Source organism: Alosa alosa, unplaced genomic scaffold (assembly GCF_017589495.1).
Source record: "Alosa alosa isolate M-15738 ecotype Scorff River unplaced genomic scaffold, AALO_Geno_1.1 AALO_1.0_unplaced_18, whole genome shotgun sequence".
Classification (NCBI taxonomy): domain Eukaryota; kingdom Metazoa; phylum Chordata; class Actinopteri; order Clupeiformes; family Clupeidae; genus Alosa; species Alosa alosa.
In genome coordinates, this window is record NW_025962299.1 from 9935 (window position 1) to 34452 (window position 24518).

The following is a 24518-nucleotide window of genomic DNA, read 5'->3' on the forward strand; positions in this document are numbered from 1 at the left end:
TGTACATTTTGCCCCTTTTTGTGCTTAGCCAGCTATGCCACCAAAAAAGGGGCATACAAAGCTTTTTCATTATGCAGAGTCTAATGCTACGTTTACACGTGGCCGGTTATTTTCATAAACGGACATTTCACCCTCTCCGTTTTCAAAAATAACATCGTGCACACCTGTCAGTTTTCAGAAAAGTTTTTGTTTACACTAAGCCGGATATATGCCGTCAAGAGCATGCCAAACCTGTATGTGGTAGTGTAATGAGAAGCTCAAGCCCACGCCAATCAGAATCCCGAAAATAGCAACAACAGCAACAAATCACTTCCTCTTTCTCATTTGAACCTGTGAACTGTATTTGCAAATACCAACAGACAAAAAGGGTTTGCACCAACATAAATGCGACTGCTACTCTGAATGCATCCATAATCACCATAGTGAAGTGTAAACATAGGTTGCAGATGCAAGTTTGTGCATAGGCAACTGTGATGTCGGCTGCCTAAAAAAATCTCTGCCTCATCACATAAATCTCCATTTGTATCTATTTATTCAACAAGCAAACAGAGTTTTCCCCCAAAAAAAAGATCAACCCGGAGTTTTTAAAAACCTCCGTTTGCGCCTAAATGACAGGGTCAAACGCAGAAAAATATCACCGTTTATGTTGTCGTCTAAACACCACCTAGGCAAGTAGGCAAAATAACTAGCCACACAAACTGGCAACTAGAACTGGTAGCCTAACATGACCAGGCTTTCAAATGCGGATTCTACTGTGAAAAATAGCATTAACTGTTGATTGTATATCCAGGATATTTTCACAGCTAAACCTAACTTCTGTAATCTTTCAACTAAGGTTAGGAGTCATGTTGATTAGTGTGCAGCACAGACAGTCGCACATAGCACAACACGACAAAATATAAGTTGCATAGAGTTTCCATGTCACTGACTGTTAATTAGGCTACCTCAAGTTAAAATTTTGCAGTCACAATAAACAATGCATCCGAGACATTTTCCTGTTTCTGTATTCTGTTTATGTAGGTTAATGTATTTGTGAATGTAGCCTGCACAGCACAATGCAAAAAAAAACTATGGTGCATTTCCATACTCATAAATTCATGAATGAACATTGTGAGACACTTATCTCCTCTGTAATCTCAGAAAGATGTTCTTTGACTTTTTATTTTATCTAATGACATAGAAAACATGATGAATTGAATCCACATATCCTTGCACTATGCACAATTATATCCACTAACCTAAAACCGTGAGACTAAAAGCTAATTACGTTCACATTCTTCTTAAAGTGGCAGGCACTCAATTAGACATACACATCACAATGTGATGACATTAAAGACAAGTGTAACCTAATCATTTAAATATCAATATGATGCATTCAAATTACTAAATATTTTAGCTGTTAGTAAATATGCATTACATTATTAACAACATATATAACGTTTATATGAATTCCAAAATATGAAATAGAAACCTATGAGATAAGCCATTACTTTCTGTGTGTGTGTGTGTGTGTGTGTGTGTGTGTGTGGAGGGTCAATCAAAGTCTAGGATTGCCATTGATGTGTATGATCACACAATATTCAATATTACTGATGGCGTCAAGGTGGTGGGGGCCCCCAAATCAAACCAAATTTTAAAAATGGCAAAAGTATTGAAATCGAGTTTCTTCACTTGATATCAGTATTGAAACAATCATTTTGGTATTGTGACAACTAGAGTAGGGGATGTGTCCACACCAAAGCTGAGACCAAACCTACACCCTTGTTCTGTCCCCTTTCCCCAGACTCTCAGAGTGTAGTGTAACAGGAGATGGATATGCTGCTCTGGCCTCAGCTCTGAAATCAAACCACTCACACCTGGTAGAGCTGGACCTGAGAGGAAATGACCCTGGAGAATCAGGAGTGGACCTGCTCACTGACTTCTATAATTTAATTAATGATCCGAACTTTAAACTTCAGACCTTGAGGTGAGATACTATGGTTTATGTAAATGGTGAACTAAATGAATAATTTACAACTTTACGACTCTGTGGTGAGAGATTGTGAAGAACAGTTTAAAAAAAGAAGAAGCTAGTCAAAAGAGATACATTTAAATGTAAATTCTAGTAAATTCAATTATATTGGGTTGTAGGTAAAATATGTATAATTTCATTCTCAAATATTTAGGAATATTGTCATAGTAGACAGTTAATGAATGATTACTAACATAAATGTCCTCCTCCTTTGTCTACAGGTTGTTGAAGACTGATGCTGCAGAGGAAGCCTATAATTATCTGACTAAAGTTGTAGGTAGAAACCCGTTACTCCTGACAGAGCTGGATCTGAGTAGGGAGAAACCAGGAGACTCAGGAGTGAAGCAGTTCTGTGCTCTACTGGAGGATTCACACTGCAAACTGAAGAAACTTAAGTTAGTTTTCCGACTTTCCATCCGTTCACAAATCTACATGTTCTTTTAACACAAAATAAGTTATAATGTGTTTGTCGGACAGACTGAAGTGTTCTTAATTGTTTTATTTTTTTCTGGCCATGTGTACCTTACAAATATATGCAGTAACCAACACAAAACACCACATGAAGTGCTAGTGTTCAATTTGATTTTTAAGATGAACCAAAACTTTACGATTTTTCTTCACTAATTCAATATTTTTAGTTTAGGAAGTATTGATAAATGATTCACATGTGGGTGAAATATTACAATATATTTAGTTTTAAATGCACATGGAATTAGTCTCAGTGAAACACTGTTATTCTGTCTTGGTTAAGTTTGGATTGTTGGATTGTGTACATGAATTAGGATTTAAAAAAAAAAAAAATAGTGTCTATGTCAACACTGGCGACAAGGTAGTCTGTTCTTGTTCAAGCACACATACCTAGTTATATGAGCATCTGATATACCAGACTATGAATTTGGCTGTTTTGACAGGCTGTTTTTGCCTCTGCATGGGTGTTAGCTGTGGACGGAGGCATTATGTTGTTGAGTTCTCTGAAACTCTCCCCTCTTTCTTCTCTCTCCAGGCTTAATGGCAGCAGTGTAACAGAAGAAGGCTGTGCTGCTCTGACTTCAGCTCTGAGATCAAACCCCTCACACCTAATAGAGCTGAATCTGAGTGGGAATAATCTAGGAGACTCAGGAGTGAAGCACATCTCTGCGCTATTGGAGAAACCAGAGTGTAAATTACAGAAACTGGAGTGAGTAATTATGGCAGAAAATAGGAATTATATAAATAGTACTATACATATGCAGTTTGATTTTAGTATTGACTTAATATTATTGATATAATATTGATTTAATATTATTATTATTTAATTATAATTTAATATAACTTGATTTTATCATATAATACATGTTTTATCCCCTTTTCCAAGACTCTCAGATTGTAATGTAACAGGAGAAGGATATGCTGCTCTGACATCAGCTCTGAAATCAAACCCCTCACACCTGGTAGAACTGGACCTGAGAGGAAACGACCCTGGAAAATCTGGAGTGGAGCTTCTCACTGACTTCTATAATTTAATTAATGATCCAAACTTTAAACTTCAGACCCTGAGGTGAGATCTTAGGGTACATTCAGACTAAGCGTCTTTTTCTCAGCTGCCGGTGTCCGTTTTACATTATAACCCTATGGAGTAGACCGTGTTTTCAAAAAAGTCGTCGGCTTCTTTTAAAACGCGACTGCAACCGTCTTTTTCTGCAGCTCAGAAGTCGAGAAAGGTTAAACTTCTAGCGGAAAAACGCCATACGTCATGCTGTCTTTTTTACAGATGACCAATCACAAGCAGATTACTGAGACCTGTGGTTTCCCATGACAACCAAGTAAAAAATGGAGAAGGTGACAGAACACCGGTCGAGAGACTCGTTTTAGTGTCTGAGGCATAGGGAATTGTTTGACTTCACAACTTTACCATAACATACCAAAAGCAATAGCTAACGTGAGTTTTCTCTTCTACAACATTTTGTACCCACACGTAACGTTACTCACTTTGTCTATCGCAAAAAGACGCTTCCGGCTGCTTTTTGGAACAATACGATGGCAGCTTTTTTTTTCAAACTGAAAAAGCGGTCTGCACAACTTCTTGTGTCAGAAAAAGACGCTAAGTCTGAACGTACCCTTATGGTATATAAGTGATGAGCTAAATGAATAATGTACAACTTCTGACTCTGAAGTGAGAGAATGCGAACTATATACTTAAATTACTAAAAAAATTAAAAAATTGACAAAATGATTAATTGATTTGATTAAAATTTAGCAAAATATGCTTGTCAAAAGAGATAAGTTAATCCAATTATATTGGGTTGTAGGTATAAGATGTATTCTTTAATGTCTTGCCTGATTTGATTCTCAAATATTTAGGAATATTGTGATAGTAGACAGTTAATGAATGATTGACATATATGTACTCATCCTTTGTCTACAGGTTGTTGAAGACTGATGCTGCAGAGAAAGCCTTTGCATATCTGATTTCAGTTCTAGATAAAAACCCGTTACTCCTGACAGAGCTGGATCTGAGTGAGAAGAAACCAGGAAACTCAGGAGTGAAGCAGTTCTCTGCCCTGCTGGAGGACTCGCATTGCAAACTGAAGAAGCTTAAGTTAGTCTCCCCACTTTCAATCCATTTACAAATCTACACGTTCTTTTAACACAAAATAAGTAATAATGGGTTTGTCAAACAGACTGAAAAGTTCTTAATTATTTAGTTTTTTTCTGGCCATGTATACCTTACAGTATATGCAGTAAACAACAGAAAATTGTTCAATTGATTTTCAAGATGAACCAAAAACCTTACCTTTTCTCTTCACTAATTCAATGTTTTTAGTTTATGGGTGAACTATTGCAATATATTAAGTTTTCAGTGAACATAGAATTAGTCTCAGTGAAACATTCTATCTTGATTAAGTCTGAATTGTGTAAATTAATTAGGATTTTTTATTTAAGTCTAATGTCTATGTCAATGCTGGGGATAAGGTAGTCTGTTCTGGTTCAAGCACACATATCTACTTATATGAGCATCTGATATACCAGAGTGTGAATTTGGCTGTTTTGACAGGCTGTTTTTGCCTCTGCATGGGTGTTAGCTGTGGACGGAGGCATTATGTTGTTGAGTTCTCTGAAACTCTCCCCTCTTTCTTCTCTCTCCAGGCTTAATAGCAGCAGTGTAACAGAAGAAGGCTGTGCTGCTCTGACTTCAGCTCTGAGATCAAACCCCTCACACCTGATACAGCTGAATCTGAGTGGGAATGAACTAGGAGACTCAGGAGTGAAGCACATCTCTGCTCTATTGGAGAAACCAGAGTGTAAATTAGAGAAACTGGAGTGAGTAATTATGGCAGAAAATAGGAATAAGATAACCAATATTATGCATCTGCAATTTGATTTTAATATTAATTCTTGTAAAATTGAGTTGCTACAGAACATAGAGAGAATGTTTCATTCATTTAAAATGAGACCATTTGATAATAATGAATACACATGCAGTATATCCATATTGGTGTTTTTCAGATTACATAATTTCAACCCTCAATAACAGTAATCAAATATTCATTTGATTTACAATCAGCAGTATATTGAGATTACATTACATTACATTTGGCCGACGCATTTTTTAGCCAAAGCGACTTACAGATGTCAACTATATTACAAGGGATTACATTGTCCCTGGAGCAATTTGGGGTTAAGTGCTCAAGGGCACAATGGTGGAAGCTGGGAATTGAACCGACAACTTTCATGCTACTGCACGCTAGCACAGCTCCTTAACCGCTACACTACCATGAGATGATTCAGATGAGGATCTGAAGAGGATTGAGGATTGAGATGAGTGCTGTCAGCGTTAACACGTTGATTGTGATGCGACTAAGCATAACGTGTTAATTTATTTTAATTGCATGAATCACGTGGTGCCAAAGATTTTTTAATTTTACACCAGCTGGCCCACCACCGAAATTATTTGGCCCAGCCAAATTATTCTGTCAGTCCGATTTTTTGGGTGCTTAAACATAGGTCTTGGCCAGCGCTTCAATATTGCGACGACAAGAGACTCAGCCTGTCGAGGTAGCTCCTTGTCTTTCTGGTTTTCTTACCGTCTTTTGTTTACCTTTTACTTTTTTTACTTCACAACTTTTTTGGATTACGCACTTTGAGGAGTGTTTTATTCTATCCTATGGATATTATGGATCTATTACAATGCACCAGCGGCAACAAACTTGTGTACACAAGGAATCAGCTGCTTGCAATACGACGGAATGCTGGTAGGGTTCACGTAAACATCCCGGAGGAGCTGTGGTGCTTTCGGGGGTCCAGAGCGGGAGTTAAAGTGAGGACTAGGCGTCGGGAGAAGAAGTGGCAACACAAGCCCTCAGTTCCCTCGATGGTTATGGGAAACGTGAACTCACTGGCCAACAAGACTGACGAACTGGCTGCCCTGGTAAGAAATCAGAAGCTGTACAGGGATTGTAGTTTGCTATGCTTTACGGAGACGTGGCTAACAAGCCATATCTTCCCAGCTAACGTTGAGCTGCCCGGCTTCATTGTAGCTCGTTTGGACAGAGACAATAAACTTTTTGGCAAAAAGAAGGGAGGCGGACTGGTGCTGTACATAAACAACAGATGGTGCAATCCCGGACATGTTACAGTGAAGGAGACTGTATGCTGTAAGGATGTGGAGTTACTAGCGGTCAGTCTACCACCATACTACATGCCGGGGGAGTTCTCGACGCCATTGTTGTTTGTGTCTCACGTTCGCCTCAAGCCCTCCCGGACACAGCGTGTGACGTCATTCACTCTACAGTCGCTAGGCTCCAAAATCAGCACAGTGATGCCTTCTTTGCAATCTCTGGTGACTTCAACCACATTACACTAGATTCCACCCTCACAAACTTTTACCAGTTTGTTGACTGCCCAACTAGGAAAAACAGGACAATAGACCTCATGTATGCAAACGTGAGGGATGCTTACAGTGCCACCCCCCTTCCCCCACTGGGGAAGTCGGACCATAACCTCATTCTTCTTCAGCCAATGTACAAGCCAAAAGTTCAGAGTCTACCAGTAGCCACGCGCACCTTCAGGAAGTGGACACCGGAAGCGGATGAGGCTTTGAGAGACTGCTTTGAGTCCACTGACTGGAGTGTGCTACTGAATGGAGAGGACTTAGAGGAGGTCACACATTGCACTACTGACTATCTGAACTTCTGTATGGACATTGTTGTTCCCACAAGGACTGTACGCTGCTATCCAAATAACAAGCCTTGGATAACCAGTAATGTCAAGACCCTTCTCAATAGGAAAAAGATGGCGTTTAAGGAGGGGGACATGGCAGAGCTGAGGCGAGTACAGGGGGAACTCAAAAATAAGCTGAAAGAGGCTAAGGAGGACTACAGAAGGAAGATTGAACAGAAGCTGCAAGATAACAACATGAAGGAGGTGTGGGACTGTATGAAATCTATCACTGGCCTTAAGAAGAGCAGCAGCTCTGTGGAGGGAGACCTGGACAGGGCAAACCAGCTGAACCACTTTTACAACAGGTTGGATTGCCCATCCCCAGCCCCCACCCCACCTCATTACCAGTGCAACACTCACCCCCACCATCACTGGATATTGCACCCCTCCCCCACATGGCGACCACGAACAACGAGGTGACAACGACCTCAGTCAACAGCCATCAGACACACAGACCCCAGATGCTGCCCCACCTCCACCCCTCCGTCATCACTGCTGATCAGGCTATCGCACCTCTCCCCCACATGGTGACCACGTGTAGTGCGGCAACAATGGCTTCAGCCAACGGCCATCAGTCTCTAGCCAAACGACAACCCTCTCAGAAGCACCCCTCCTCCTCACCCTCCACTCCCCTCATCCCCCCCATCATTACAGCTCATCAAGTAAGTTATCTTTTAAAAAAACTTCATCCTCGTAAGGCAGCCGGGCCTGACAGACTGTGTCCAAGGCTGCTCAAGGCCTGTGCTGCTGAACTGGGGGAGCCACTGAAGCACATCTTCAACTGGAGTCTACGTCTCGGACAAGTTCCAACACTGTGGAAGACATCATGTCTCACCCCCGTCCCCAAGAAACCACACCCCAGCGAGCTTAATGACTTCAGGCCTGTCTCTCTAACATCACATGTGATGAAAACAATGGAGCGACTGGTCTTAGGTATGCTCAGACCCCAGATGCGCCATGCACTAGACCCGTTACAGTTTGCATACCAGGAGAAAGTGGGAAGTGGGCGATGCCATCACTTATCTTTTACACAGGACACATTCTCACCTAGACAAGGGGAAAAGTGCTGTGAGAATCATGTACTTTGATTTCTCAAGTGCTTTTAACACCATCCAACCCCTCAGACTGGGAGACAAGCTCTTGCAGATGGGTGTGGACGCTCACCTGGTAACCTGGATTACAGATTACCTGACCGAGCGACCACAGTCTGAAGAACTGCCTCTCTGACACTGTGATCAGCAGCACCGGAGCGCCACAGGGAACTGTGCTCTCTCCAGTCCTGTTCACCCTGTACACATCTGACTTCTGCTACAACACCGAGTCATGCCACATGCAGAAGTTTTCTGATGATACTGCAATTGTGGGGTGTATCAGGGACGAGCAAGAGGAGGAGTACAGGAGCCTGGTGGGGGACTTTGTGCAGTGGTGCAAACTCAATCACCTTCAACTAAACACTTCAAAGACCAAGAAGATGGTGGTGGATTTCCGCAGGTCTAAGCCCGCTCTGCTACCAGTCTTCATTTATGGGGTCAATGTGGAGGTGGTTAGCACCTACAAGTATCTGGGTCTCCACCTGGACAATAAACTGGACTGGTCAGCCAACACTGATGCACTCTACAAAAAAAGGGCAGAGCAGGCTGTACTTCCTGAGGAGGCTGCGGTCCTTCAATGTGTGCAGCAAGCTCCTCAGGATGTTCTACCAGTCTGTTGTTGCCAGCATCCTCTTCTATGCAGTAGTATGTTGGGGAGGAAGCACAAGGAAGAAGGATGCGGGGCGAATTGACAGGCTGGTAAGGAAAGCTGGCTCTGTAGTGGGAGCTGAACTGGAGTGCATCACTTCACTTTAATTTCTTTAATTACTCTTTCTGCTGTTAAAGAATGTGTTTGTGTTGTCTGTATGCTGCTGAGACCTTGAATTTCCCCTGGGGATCAATAAAGTATCTATCTATATCTATCTATATATCTATCTATCTATCTATCTATCTTGCGTAGTGTGCGTATAGGGAGAACCGGCCCTGAGTTATGGTAATGTTATACTAGCGTGAACATTGCGTTTTCATCACGTTGGCACACTATGATGAGTCGTTATGCCTCGTCAAAATTCACTGATGAAGGAAGGTTCGCTTTATCCCAGAAAACCATACTCGTTTCGTTAGACTAGACTAAAACTGAAGAGATGAACTTGGCACTAATCATGTAGTGGTGTTTTCTATAGCCTATTCGTTAACCTGTCGAACTTTTAAAAAATGTTGGGATATGTCTGCGAGGTGCTTAGCCAAGTTCTATGCGTAGCCTACTGCTTTTGAATGACTTTGAAACATATTTTACAAAAGGGCCTCTGTGTACCTGATGGCTTGCCTTCACTATCCGCGATGTATCCAAAATAGTTCCAGATTTCACTTCACCTTTGGTTTTATCCACAAGCCAAGTACTGTCTGCAAAGAACTATGCTGACATTGGCTGCGCACTCACTCACTCACTCAGAGATGCCTGCTTGACACGCCCACTTGCCTAGATGCGTGCAAGGAGCATGGAGAGTGGGAGCAGTCCACACAGACACAGAACGTTATTATTTTAATAAAGTATCGATTCTAAAAACGTCGGAAATCGTATCGTTTTTTGCGTGAAGGCATCGTGATACCTTTCTAGTATCGATACACCGTGCAATACTAAATAACATAGCAGATTAAAGATGTCCTTTCAGTGTCTGCCATATTAGCACAGAATAAAAATACATATATTGATCATACATTCGGGATGACTGATATGTTTTGGACTCCTGGGATACAGCATGCAGAGAGAGAGTGATGTGTTTACAGTGTGTGTGTGTGTGTGTGAGAGAGAGAGAGAGAGAGGGGCCGAGAGAGAAAAAGAGAGTGAGAACTTTTGCATACATATGGAGCCAATCATGGATGCTCTCTCTCCCCTCTACAGGCTTGATAACAGCAGTATAACAGATACGGGCTGTGCTGCTCTGACTTCAGCACTCAGATCAAACCCCTCTCACCTGGTAGAGCTGAGTCTGAGTGGGAATAAACTAGGAGACTCAGGAGTAAAGCACATTACTGATTTACTGAAGAATCCAAATTGCAAACTGGAGAGACTACTGTAAGTAAAAGACAAAGAGTGTATGAAGTGTATTAAACAATATGATATTGGTCATCCTATCATATTTACTCTCTAATTATGTATCAATATATTTGACATAGGTGGCCCTCTCATTCCTGAGGTGGTCACTCAGTAATGAAATGATATGCTACCATTTGTTATGAATTGAATGCATTTTGACATCTCTGCTTTCCTCAGTCTGTCAGACTGTAGTTTAACAGGAGAAGGATATGCTGCTCTGGCCTCAGCTCTGAAATCAAACCACTCACACCTGATTGAGCTGGACCTGAGAGGGAATGACCCTGGAGAATCAGGAGTGAAGTTGCTCACTGATTTATATAATTTACTTAAGGGTTCAGATTCTAATCGGAAGACTCTGAGGTGAGAGCATTTTATATCTTAACTCAAAGACTAATGTAAAAACTGCTTAATAGAAGAATCATAAGCATAGTAAATGTGTTAGTTTGTACATTTAAATGAAATACTTTTTACTATAGTATTTTCTAATTTATGTTACCCATTTGGCTTGTAGTGCTGTATATCATGATTAGGATTGAGTCAGTGACTACATTGTGAGTTCTTACAATTTGTGTGACCCAAGAATAGGAAGTATGGGTCATACATGGGTCGAGGAACTTTGGGACTTTCCATATTCCTTTTACTCAAGTACATTTTTGAGCAAGAAATCTACTCGTTACTTCACTACATTTTCAATTGCCTTTTATTATGAGTACAAGTTTATTTTCAGAGGAGAAAGTATCTTGAGGGAGAAAAGCGCACCCCTCCCTCAACACACAATGGTGCACAACGGTGTGGGAGAAAAGAAACGGGGCTTCAGAATGCTCAGTGTTGGGGAGTAACGGAATACATGTACCGGCGATACATATTCAGAATACAAATTATGAGTAACTGTAATCCGTTACAGTTACAAGTTAAATAGTTGGTATTTAGAATACAGTTACATTGTTGAAATCAATGGATTACATGACGATACTTCTCTGTTTCACAAGTTTATTCACTCTCTAAATAAATTAGAAAATGTAATTCCAGGGAATTACCATTGCATGTAAATGCAAAAAAACTGCTGTTTATAACATTATATTACTTACAGTATAATTATTCAGATTACATAGACAGTATTCTTGAAAACCACTTACTTGGTTAGATTAGAGTACTGTATATGACAGTAAAAATAAATTGTTAATTCAATATTGATCAACATTCTTTGTTTTAATACAGCAGAATACAGCAGTATGAACACTTATCAACCAATGTAAGCTTAAAGTGAAAAAAAAAATCACAGTTGTTGAAACCAATTTTAAAGTTACCCAATAATGATTAGGGAGAAACCAGATGTCTACTGAATTTGCATTCTTACAGAACTTGATAATGCCAATCATATTATCCTAAGACAGATCTATTTATCAGTGGTAATTCTGAACTGGCAGCAAGAGCTAGAGGTCTCAGTTACTTGTAATAGTAATAGGTCACATTTGGTGGTGATATAGACTGAAGAATAAGATTCAGCCCTTCAGATGATCAGTTTTAGACAGAACTTAGGTTAGAATCTTAATTTTCACACAGCACAGCTCAGGTCTAAAAACAGAGGTCTAACAGCACAGCTAAGTTTCACAGATGTCACAGCACAGGTATGATTCAAATGTATGCATGCTTCATATAGTTGTCGGCATAGTCCTCCTGCAACAATATAATACTCAGAATGTCTCAGTGTAGATCTCAGATAGTTCAAAGGTATGTGTAGATATGTTGAGATATGTTCACATGTTTTTAGGAATTAATGTTAGTGTTAATGTCAGCGATGTATGGTTAGCAGGATGTGCACACAGACAGGCACACACATAATGTAATACACGGTCATCACTGGTCTGGTCTGGTCCCTAAAAGACGAAAGCAAACAAGTTAGTTATACCAAAAACATGGAATGTGTACAATTGTTCAAAATAACATAGATATTTAAGTGAGGTTGTTGCACCATAAATCTGTAATGGTAGTTAAATATACTAGCCTATAGTATTTCACTGCAAACAAAGCAACATTTTGTGTTTTATTAATTTCTGTTTAAGGATAGTTGATAGCCAAACAGTTTAAAGTAAACAGCTTAGAACACTTTGTAGGCAAAGGGTGTGTTGTTGCTGTTGATAATCATAAACTGAGTCTTAACCCTTTAGGCGCCAGAGGTTTTTTTTCGAAACGTTCGATTTTGACATCTTCATTTCAAAAGGCTATATCTTAAAAGTGATAAGAGATAGAGACTTTCTGTAAATTAGAGAAATATTAAGGATGACCCAAAGTTTATGTAGGGATTAAATGTTTATATCTAATTTGCATATTATGACGTCATATGGTGGCGGCCATCTTGGATTATAGAATTTTCATGAAAAGTCGCATGTTTGAATGATAAAATGCACCACTTCTTTCTCCCCAAAATGTCCCTCACCTTCTGTATGCTATATTGCACAATACTGAATGCTCAGGTAAATACTAAGTAGTAAACAAACTATGTAAATCATTACTAATAAATGGCAGAAACAAACCAAATGCGTGTAGCGGTGAGCCCTTTGCTGTAGAGATTTTCCATTTACTACATACAGTAGGCACTCTGATTCCATGTATGGGGCACATATATATTATTCAGATGACACACAAACACAAGTAGACAAGACCTGTTTAGTTCAAAAGCTCACTTGCCACGGCAAGGCACAGATCAGGAATGAGATGACGAGACAAGACAAGAGACAATGTTAGTATTTGTTTTCTTTTTGTTGTTTTTGTTAATATGCGTACAATACCGGAGCTAGTGTGCGTGTGAGCCACTTTGTCAGAGCGATATTGTCAACGATCAGTATTTGCATTAGATTATCGCCTAATGGCATCAAAAAGTTTACCTGAAATGAAGTGTTGGGTCTTCTATTAGCGGACCCTGATTCTGAAGGGGAATATCTGCCTTCAGAGGCTTCAGATCGCCCCTGCCTTGCAATGATGCAGCTGGACAAAGTGAGAGTTTACTCCATAGTTTAGCTTACACCAAGCACAAGCGTTGAATCGTTTGCCCAATGTCACTGGTGGAAATAATGTTTCACGGTGTTCATCGGGAAGTTAGCAGGGTGTTAGTGGTGGGCGAACGAGGCTGGAGGTAGCATAATGTCCATAAGCTAGCTTCTGTCTTCTGAGCGTGTGCCTCCACAATCGCGGCAACAGTAACGTGGTGGAGCCTTTGTCTAATGCCACTGGGTATGTTAGGACGAGGTCGAAGTGCTCATAGGACAGTTAGGGGGAACGTGAGTGGCAGTGTGGGGGAGTCGCCAATGAGAATGACAGTAGGCCTAGTCCGAGCTGCGCAAATTCTCTCCACTCGGCCCGCGCGAGGCAGATTTGGCCATGCTGCTCGCATGGTGGAGGTGGTGACACGCTCTCTCCCTCTCCCACACACACACACATTAAGTCATGCATAGTCTATGCTAACATGTTAAGTATGCTTACCATGTGACTTAGCTAACTTAGCTAATCATTTTTAATAGGTATGCTAACTATTTTAACTAGCATGTTAACATGCTAACTATGTTAACCATGTTACTTAGCTAACCTAGCTAATCATTTTTAAAAGTTATGCTAACTAGCATGCTAACTATGCTAACCATGTTACTTAGCTAATAATTTTTAGCAGTTTTGCTAAAAATGTTAACTAACATGCTAACTATGCTAACCATATTACTTAGCTAACTTAGCTAATCATTTTTAATAGTTTTGCTAAAAATGCTAACTAGCATGCTAGCATGCTAACTATGCTAACCATGTGACTTAGCTAACTTAGCTAATCATGTTTAGTAGTTTTGCTTTAAAAATGCTAACTAACATGCTAGCATGCTAACTATCTAACCATCTTTACTTAGCTAACTAGCTACAGTGGGTAGGAGTCATAGTTGATGACAAGTAACAGTTATAATGGCTGAACAGTTAAAAAGTTCAGTAGTTTAAATTGTTTAACAGTAAAATATTATAGTGAGGACTTTTATTTTGAAACAGGTTTTGGCAGCGGAAGCAGTTGAACAGGATGTGTAGTCTTAATAGGGCCAGTTTGTATGCTTAAAGCCTGAGACTGGCAGTTGGTCCAGGTGGCCTGAACACCTGCCATAGGATTCTAATTGCTTAACGGCTCTATTGTGATGTCATCAGCCCATGTTAAGTCTATGGGGAAATTTTGACTAGTTTTTAATTAATAGTTTAAAAAGTATAAAAAGTTACAAAGCTGAAAAATACATAGCACCCATGTCCCAAGTAAGACCTACGTAACATAGTTTGAATGAAGTTTCTACGTTAAACGGTTGAAGCTGCATTAAATGCGTTAGCGGAAGAATAAGAAGCCTAGGAAGAACAGTACAGTGCATTTTCATGCACTGTAATAATATTAAGAACTAGAAAAGCATTTCCTGAAGGAAATACAGTGCATGAAAATGTAAAAATATGATGTAAAATATCATACAGAGTAAAAACAAACTATATTGGTTGCTAGGTAGATGAGGTTTAATATAGTTGGAATGACTGAACAGTTAAATAAGTGGATAGTTTAAATGGTTAAATTATTTAGGTAGATAGTTGTGATAACTGACACTTGAATGGCTCTAATGTTTGCTAGCAGTTATGCTAACTATGTTAACAAAGATAATAATGTTAACCAAGTATGCTAACTAGCATGCTAACAATATTAAAATGCTAAGTATGCTAACCATGTGACTTAGCTAACTTAGCTAATCATTTTTAGCAGTTTTGCTAAAAATGCTAACTAGCATGCTAACATGCTAACTATGCTAACCATGTGACTTAGCTAACTTAACTAATCATTTTTAGCAGTTTTGCTAAAAATGCTAACTAGCTGTTAACATGCTAGCATGCTAACTATGCTTAAACCATGTTACTTAGCTAACTTAGCTAACTAGCTACAGTGGGTAGGAGTCATAGTTGATGACAAGTAACAGTTACAATGGCTGAACAGTTAAAAAGTTCAGTAGTTTAAATTGTTAAATTGTTTAACAGTGAAATATTGTAGTGAGGACTTTTATTTTGAAACAGTTTTTGGCAGAGGAAGCAGTTGAACAGGATGTGTAGTCTTAATAGGGCCAGTTTGTATGCTTAAAGCCTGAGACTGGCAGTTGGTCCAGGTGGCCTGAACACCTGCCATGGGATTCTAATTGCTTAACGGCTCTATTGTGATGTCATCAGCCCATGTTAAGTCTATGGGGAAATTTTGACTAGTTTTTAATTAATAGTTTAAAAAGTATAAAAGTTACAAAGATGAAAAATACAAAGCCCACATGTCCTAAGTAAGACCTACATTAACATAGTTTGAATGAAGTTTCTAATGCTACACGGTTTAAGCTGCATTAACCGCGTTAGAAGAAGAAGAATAAGAAGAAGAAGAAGAAGAAGAAGAAAAAAGCCTTGGAATAACAGTACAGTGCATTTTCATGCACTGTAATAATTCGGATAACAATAGAGTGCATTTTCATGCACTTAGAAAAAGCTAATTCCAGGGAATTACCAGTGCATGAAAATGCAAAACATATGGTGTGAAATATATTTTTTAAAACAGATGATGTGCTAATTGGCAACCAACATAATGAGATTTAATATAGTTGGAATGACTGAACTAGGTAGATGAGGTTTAATATAGTTGGAATATTTGAACAGTTAAATAGGTGGATAGTTTAAAACATTAAATTATTTGCTAGGTAGATGAGGTTTAATATAGTTGGAATGACTGAACTAGGTAGATGATGTTTAATATAGTTGGAATGACTGAACTAGGTAGATGAGGTTTAATATAGTTGGAATGACTGAACAGTTAAATAGGTGGATAGTTTAAAATGTTAAATTATTTGCTAGGTAGATGAGGTTTAATATAGTTGAATGACTGAATAGTTAAATAGGTGGATAGTTTATATAGTTAAATGATTTGCTTGTTAGATAAGGTTTAATATAGTTGGAATGATTGAGCGGTTAAATAGGTGGATAATTTAAATGGTTAAATTATTTAGGTAGATAATTGATGATAACTGACAGTTGGAATGGCTCTAATGTTTGCTAGCAGTTATGCTAACTATGTTATCAAAGATAATAATGTTAACCAAGTTACTTAACTTAGTTAACTTAGCTAATGTTTTCATTTTTTAGTAGTTATGCTAACTAGCACTATGTTAACCATGTGACTTAAACTTGTTTTAGTAGGTATGCTAACTATTCTAACTAGCATGCTAACATGTTAACTATGTTAACCATGCATTTAGCTAACCTAGCTAATCATTTTTAAAAGTTATGCTAACTATGCTAACTAGCATGCTAGCATACTTAACTATGCTAACCATGTTACTTAGCCTAACTTAGCTAATCATTTTTAGCAGTTTTGCTAAAAATGCTAACTAGCATGTTAACTATGCTAACCATGTTACTTAGCTAATTATTTTTTAGCAGTTATCTTAACTATGTTAACCATGCTAACAAATACAGTGGGTAGGAGTCATAGTTGATGACAAGTATCAGTTACAATGGCTGAACAGTTAAAAAGTTCAGTAGTTTAAAGGGTTAAATTGTTTAACAGTGAAATATTATAGTGAGGACTTTTATTTTGAAACAGATTTTGGCAGAGGAAGCAGTTGAACAGGATGTGTAGTCTTAATAGGGCCAGTTTGTATGCTTAAAGCCTGAGACTGGCAGTTGATCCAGGTGGCCTGAACACCTGCCATAGATTCTAATTGCTTAACGGCTCATTATTGTGATGTCATAATCATAATGTTAAGTCAATGGGGAAATTTTGATTAGTTTTAATTAATAGTTTAAAAAGTATAAAAGTTACAAAGATGAAAAATACAAAGCCCACATGTCCTAAGTAAGACCCACGCAACATAGTTTGAATGAAGTTTTAATGTTAAATGGTTTAAGCTGCATTAACTGCGTTAGAAGAAGAAGAATAAGAAGAAGAAGAAGAAGAAGAAAATGCCTAGGAATAACAGTACAGTGCATTTTCATGCACTGTAATATGCCTTGGAATAACAGTAGAGTGCATTTTCATGCACTGTAACTAGAAAAACGCGAATCCAGGAATTACCAGTGCATGAAAATGCAAAACATATGGTGTGAAATATATTTTAAAAACAGATGATGTGCTAATTGGCAACCAACATAATGAGATTTAATATAGTTGGAATGACTGAACTAGGTAGATGAGGTTTAATATAGTTGGAATGACTGAACAGTTAAATAGGTGGATAGTTTAAAACATTAAATTATTTGCTAGGTAGATGAGGTTTAATATAGTTGGAATGACTGAACTAGGTAGATGATGTTTAATATAGTTGGAATGACTGAACTAGGTAGATGAGGTTTAATATATTGGAAATGACTGAACAGTTAAATAGGTGGATAGTTTAAAATGTTAAATTATTTGCTAGGTAGATGAGGTTTAATATAGTTGGAATGACTGAATAGTTAAATAGGTGGATAGTTTATATAGTTAAATGATTTGTTTGTTAGATAAGGGTTTAATATAGTTGGAATGATTGAACAGGTTAAATAGGTGGATAATTTAAAATGGTTAAATTATTTAGGTAGATAATTGATGATAACTGACAGTTGGAATGGCTCTAATGTTTGCTAGCAGTTATGCTAACTACGTTATCAAAGATAATAATGTTAACCAAGCATTTACTTAGTTAACTTAGCTAATGTTTTCATTTTTAGTAGTTATGCTAACTTGAAGACTATGTTAACCATGTGACTTAGCTAACTTAGCTAATCGTTTTTAGTAGGTATGCTAACTATTCTAACTAGCATGCTAACATGTTAACCATGTTAACCATGTTACTTAGCTAACCTAGCTAATCATTTTTAAAAGTTATGCTAACTATGCTAACTCAAGCATGCTAGCATACTAACCATGCTAACCATGTTACTTAGCTAATTTAGCTAATCATTTTTAGCAGTTTTGCTAAAAATGCTAACCAAAGCATGCTTAAACTATGCTAACCATGTTACTTAGCTAATTATTTTTAGCAGTTATGCTAACTATGTTAACCATGCTAACTAGCTACAGTGGGTAGGAGTCATAGTTGATGACAAGTATCAGTTACAATGGCTGAACAGTTAAAAAAGTTCAGTAGTTTAAAGGGTTAAATTGTTTAACAGTGAAATATTATAGTGAGGACTTTTATTTTGAAACAGATTTTGGCAGAGGAAGCAGTTGAACAGGGATGTAGTCTTAATAGGGCCAGTTTGTATGCTTAAAGCCTGAGACTGGCAGTTGATCCAGGTGGCCTGAACACCCGCCATAGGGATTCTAAATTGCTTAACGGTCAGACAGGATGTCATAATCATAATGTTAAGTCAATGGGGAAATTTTGATTAGTTTTTAATTAATAGTTTAAAAAGTATAAAAAAAGTTACAAAGATGAAAAATACAAAGCCCACATGTCCTAAGTAAGACCCTCAAACATAGTTTGAATGAAGTTTTAATGTTAAATGGTTTAAGCTGCATTAACTGGGCGCGAAGAAGAAGAATAAGAAGAAGAAGAAGAAGAAGAAAATGCCTAGGAATAACAGTACAGTGCATTTTCATGCACACTGTAATAAAATGCCTTGGAATAACAGTACAGTGCATTTTCATGCACTGTAATAAGAAGCCTAGGAAGAACAGTACAGTGCATTTTCATGCACTGTACTAAGAAGAAGAAGCCTAGGAAGAACAGTACAGTGCATTTTCATGCACTGTAATAATAAAATGCCTTGGAAAAAACAAGTACAGTGCATTTTCATGCACTGTAATAATAATAAGAAGAAGCATAAGAATAAGAAGCCTAGGAAGAACAGTACAGTGGATTTTCATGCACTGTAATAATCCATTGCATTTACATGCAATGCAATTAAGGCAACTCCATGCATTTCCCAGAAGCCCTTGAAAGCATTCTATGATGAAATTGTTTCCATGTTTTAAAATCCAAGTCCCACCATCTTGCACTAGCCTCACAGTAGGCCTACACCCGTCAAAACGCAGCCAGCATGCATTATGGACGTGCCATCGGAGACCCTAAAATGACTGTTTGCACAGCAAATTAGGAGTAAAGTAAGTGCAGGTAACTCCTGTTCCTCACTGATCGTGGTTCTTGATGTCTGTTCAAAGGATATTTTCCCAAGTATTAATAGCTTACTTCGCCAATCGGGTTACACAGTTTGCTAATCAATAAACAAAGCCTAGTTCACGTGTTGATTTAGACCTACAATAAAAAAAAATCTCTAAAATAGGCACTGCATTCTGAGTTTTTCATTCTGACTTAAAATAGCTTTATGGCTCTTTTTTTCTAATTAGATCTACATTTAAGTTTTATGTTAGAATGAATTATGGTGCAGCCTCTGAAGGAATTATTCTTGCGGGTAGCATATTTTAACGTGCAGTTTTTGATTGTCATTACGCGATCACGTTAATTTTGAGAGCACCGATAGGCTATACAGTGTAGTGTTTACATTTCCAGGTCATTTGCGTCCCACCTGTCATATGTGGCCCTCACTTTTATTGGGTTGATGCAACCTAAAATCTCACAGGCACATCTTTATAATTTCTGGCTAGGCCTACACCTAAGTTTTTTTTTTTTTTTTTTTAATTAGCCTGGGGTAGTCGTCTGCTGTAGTTTTACTGGTCGCCTTGCTATTTTATTATATATCAGGTAGCTTAGTTGATTTTACATTCTTCTTTGTGGGCCTAACACATTCAGCCATTTGGAACAGAACAACACACCATAGGCCTTTTTAGTAAGCAGGATTTGATGGCCGCATTCCTACACTTATAAAATGCAATTCAATGCGGAAGTAATCCAAGTATTCAGATTCAGTAATGGAATATGTTACAAATTAAATTTTTGGGCATGTATTCTGTATTCTGTAACAAAATACATTTTGAAAGTATCCTTCCCAACACTGAAAATGCTTTGTTTTGTTGCCCTGAGATTATAAAATGTAATGACTGGCCTATGTAAAATCAGACCATGTTGTAGCCTACGGAAGTAGATGTTCTATATATGTAACAGCTCAGTTAAGGCAATGACGCCCTGCCAGCTGCCGCATCTTCTGGTGAGACTGCCAGAGTAGCAACGAGACTAGAAGTAGCCTATGACATGACACAGAAACGTTCACCTATTCATTTCTGGCCAGCATCGTTCAACAATCACATTGGACAAATAAAGTAGGGCTACAACTTCATTCACAAGCAAAGCACTTGAAATTCGAGCACACAAGTTAGAAAAACCTAGCATTCGTAAATGTAGCCTCAATGTTGTCAGTGCAGGACATGACAGAGATGGTCGGATGAGAAAAAATATAGCCTTGCCTACTCTGTCGTTCTATCCAAGTGGACATGCCTAGGCTATATGTAGCCTAGATATACAGTAGGTATATACAGTAGGTATATAGCCATTGTTTTTAGGTTACATTGTCCGTATGGTGAAGTTATAACCAGACTTCTAGCAATCAGTGTTGCCACAGTTACCTTGAAAAAGTAATCTGTAGTAGTCCCCACGACCTCAACATAAAAATGACAACCGGTTTTGCCAATACTTACTTTATTGGAAGTGCATTTTCACAGTAATGTCAACCATATATAGCAGACATCCCAACTTGAAAAAAGTCATTTCAGGGAGGTATCCCTTTAGCCTACTTAGATACTGAAATACAGATGTTTGTTCAATAATGTCTAGTCAGTACACCAAATAAGGAAGGCCTATAGATGGAAATTGTGATAATAAAATATATAGATTTTGGTAGTTTGGGCTTTTCATGTAGCCTTGGCAACTAGCCATCTAGTATAGGCCTGAATAATATGCAAATGAAATGACACTTGTTAAAATCACCTCAACAAGTCTTTTGCAATCATTTAACCCACCATGGGCAATGCTAAAGTCACTGTTACATGTGAAACAGGCCAGGGTGCTCTCTGTCATGGATGCACTTCACGCACCACCCCTCCCTCTCACCCTCGTGTGCGTGCTACACTCAGATGCACACACGATTTGAAGTCTGCGCGCTCTTGCTCTAGATTCCAGGAGATTTTATCAAATTTGCGGGTGTCAGGGAGCCGCTATCTATATGGAAACTCACAGAACTTCCGGGAGACTTGGGATGTCTAGCTAAACAGCACTTTGCCACCAGCAGAGAGTGTACAGTGTACTTCAATGTTGTCATGTTTAGCTGACACAAACTCAAAATAATACTAAAACGCACATCCCTCTCCTCCCTCCATTGTTGTTTACGTTTGTGTCGCTGCGTGGCATTACACGTGAGTTGTCCTCATGCTGAAAATGTGAGCATACATGACGTTAATCCCAGGCAAGAAGAAAGCAAAAAATATATCTTTTTACTAAGGAAAATGACAAAAATAGTAACACACAGTGACTTGGATAAGTAACTTTAATCTGATTACTGTTTTGGAAATAGAAGCGTGTTAGATTACTCGTTACCAAAAAAGTGGTCAGAATAGAGTAACGCGTTACCGGCATCACTGCTAGCAATGCAAAGCAATCAGCTGGTAATGGATTGGAAGTGACTGATCTAAAATACATAGAAACCTGCTTTTTCTGATATGACAAGATAGCCTACAGAAGTGTATCAAATAATATTAAAGTATATTAAATGAAATATATTTGAATTGGGCTGTTAAAATATGGTTGCCTATATGATTACAGAGGAGAAGAAAAGCAATACTTTTGTATCCCTTTAAAGGGCCATCAAAAATATACAAGTGCTTGTAAAGAAAAGCAACTTGTTACTTGAGTAGATTTCTTAGATAGGGAATATTTACTTTTACTCAAGTAATTTTTGAAGGGAGTAATTGTACTTTTACTTGAGTATAGATTTTCAGTACTCTACCCACCCCTGAGAATGGTTCAACACAATTTTAAAACCCATAAATACATTTTTAACAGGTTGTTGAAGAGTGATGCTGCAGAGGAAGCCTGTGCTTATCTGACTTCAGTAGTAGGCACAAACCCCTTACTCCTGACAGAGCTGGATCTGAGTGAGAAAATATCAGGAGACTCAGGAGTGAAGCAGCTCTCCTCTCTACTGCAGGATTCACACTGCAAAGTGAAGACACTTAAGTTAGTGTTTTGATTTACTTTGATTTTTAGGGAAACTTGATGTTCGCACCTCAGTCAACAATGGTGCTAAATACATAGAGTTAGACCATATACATTTCAGGCACACCAGTGTGACCAATGAAATGTGTAGTTGCAATAGAAGACAGATTTTTGGTTGCATGTGTTTGCACCCTGGAGCCCTGAGAGTACTAATTTCAGTAGTGATTTGTTTGTTTGGAGTCCAGTGCTCCCATCTTCATTAGATTTTTGTTTAGTTTTCTTAACCTGAAGCCTTTTTATGGGGATTGATGAGGTGTTTATCTATGCTAATTAAGAACAACTAACACTTGCTTTCAAAGAAGAAATGGGATAAAAGTTCCTGTGACTTAAGTATTACAAGTACATTTGTTTTGAGCTCATCTAACTTGCTATTTCCCTTTTAGGCTACATAATTGTAATCTATCTGAGCGAAACTGTTCAGTTCTAGCCACGGTTCTCAGCTCAGTATCTTCTATTCTCAACCATCTGGACCTGAGTCACAATACACTTGGAGACTCTGGAATAAAGCAACTGTTTGCGGGACTAAAGAGTCCTCACTGCAAGATGGAGATATTGAGGTGAGTTAATATGCAGTATGTAGACCGGTATTTCAGTTGACTGACATGTTTACTCAAATTCCAAGTATATGTTTTAATGTATCTGATGGCAATGCATCTGAAGTGTTCAGCTGATTAAATTAAATCTCTCTCTCTCTCTCTCTCTCCACAGGCTTCATAACAGCAGCATAACAGAAGAAGGCTGTGCTGCTCTGACCTCAGATCTCGAATCAAACCTCACACACCTGACAGAGCTGGATCTAAGTGGGAATAAACTAGGAGACTCAGGAGTGAAGCACATCTCTACTCTACTTGGGAATACAGACTGTAAACTACAGAAACTGCTGTAAGTACTGTGGAGCACAATACAATTTCTAACATGAATGAGTCATTAAGATTGTCATTTTTTATTATAGTAGTTACACATTTTAGAGTGCCTTAAGTTGATCATTTTTGGCTACAGCAATGACTGTTTTCCTTGCTCACCAGCCTTTCAGACTGTAGTATAACAGGACAAGGATACAGTGATCTGGCCTCAGCTCTTAAATCAGAGCTATCACACCTGATAGAGCTGGATCTGAGAGGAAACGACCCTGGAGAATCAGGAGTTGAGCTGCTCACCAACTTAAAGGAGGATCCAACATGTAAACTGAATACACTGAGGTGAGAAAATTTAATTTTAATTGTATACAATACAATTTTAATTGTATTTTTTGTCTGTGTTCAGGACACATTTTTGGGTTGTTAATTTTGTGTTTTAATAACTGCATATAAATCATTGTAAATGAGAAGAGGTCAGTTATGAATCTGAAACTGTCTGCAGATTCACTGCAAGGCTAAAGATTTCCATCAAACTTATAGTTACTTTAATAGATAAGTTGATAGGTAGTTTAACGCTATGCTATTCTAGTGTAAGCTAGAATATAGCTTATGATTATCTTATGAACATATGACTTACAGAAACGTATATGTAGCTACAAACATTGCGAGAACACACCTAAAACCTTAACATACAGTGGGTCCCAGTTAAGTTTGGACGGGTTCCTTCAGGAATTACGTCCTGTTATCACGGAGTTACAGGCGATAAACGATTTTTGATGGTCACAAGTTTACTTCATTAGTGGTTTATTTTTTTGATTATTAAAGAGTGTTTTTCATTTAAAGGTTTGACTTCGTGCTTATTCAGTAGAGCATTTAGTGCTCTTCCCAATCCCAGACGTTCACATCGCATGTTTGTTTGTAATGGATGCAACCGCGAGAGATACGCTTGTCATAGGCGCCGATACCGTGGATTCTCCGTCTCTCAGGGCACCCACTGAAAACATCGAGCACCACGTATGACAGCTTACAGTCCGGCTAAATTTACATTAATTTAAAATCAAACATCGCAGTTTATGTTAAATTCAGCATCTCATAATGTGATTGGATATGTTGCTGTCAATTCCCCTACTTCATATACTAACCACCAATGAG

General features: G+C 38.4%; 1 protein-coding gene across 1 annotated transcript in view; it reads left to right on the top strand.

Moving 5' to 3' along the window:
* Positions 1-1783: 1783 nt before the first annotated feature.
* The window catches only part of LOC125290171 (protein NLRC5-like), a gene marked incomplete at both ends in the record, with an annotated part of 46677 nt that continues 23942 nt past the window's right edge, over positions 1784-24518 (top strand). The window contains 12 exon segments of the mRNA XM_048237107.1: positions 1784-1966; positions 2233-2406; positions 3015-3188; positions 3366-3548; positions 4416-4589; positions 5138-5311; positions 10145-10318; positions 10517-10699; positions 22297-22470; positions 22893-23066; positions 23218-23391; positions 23535-23708. Coding sequence (XP_048093064.1) covers positions 1784-1966; positions 2233-2406; positions 3015-3188; positions 3366-3548; positions 4416-4589; positions 5138-5311; positions 10145-10318; positions 10517-10699; positions 22297-22470; positions 22893-23066; positions 23218-23391; positions 23535-23708 — 2115 coding nt within the window.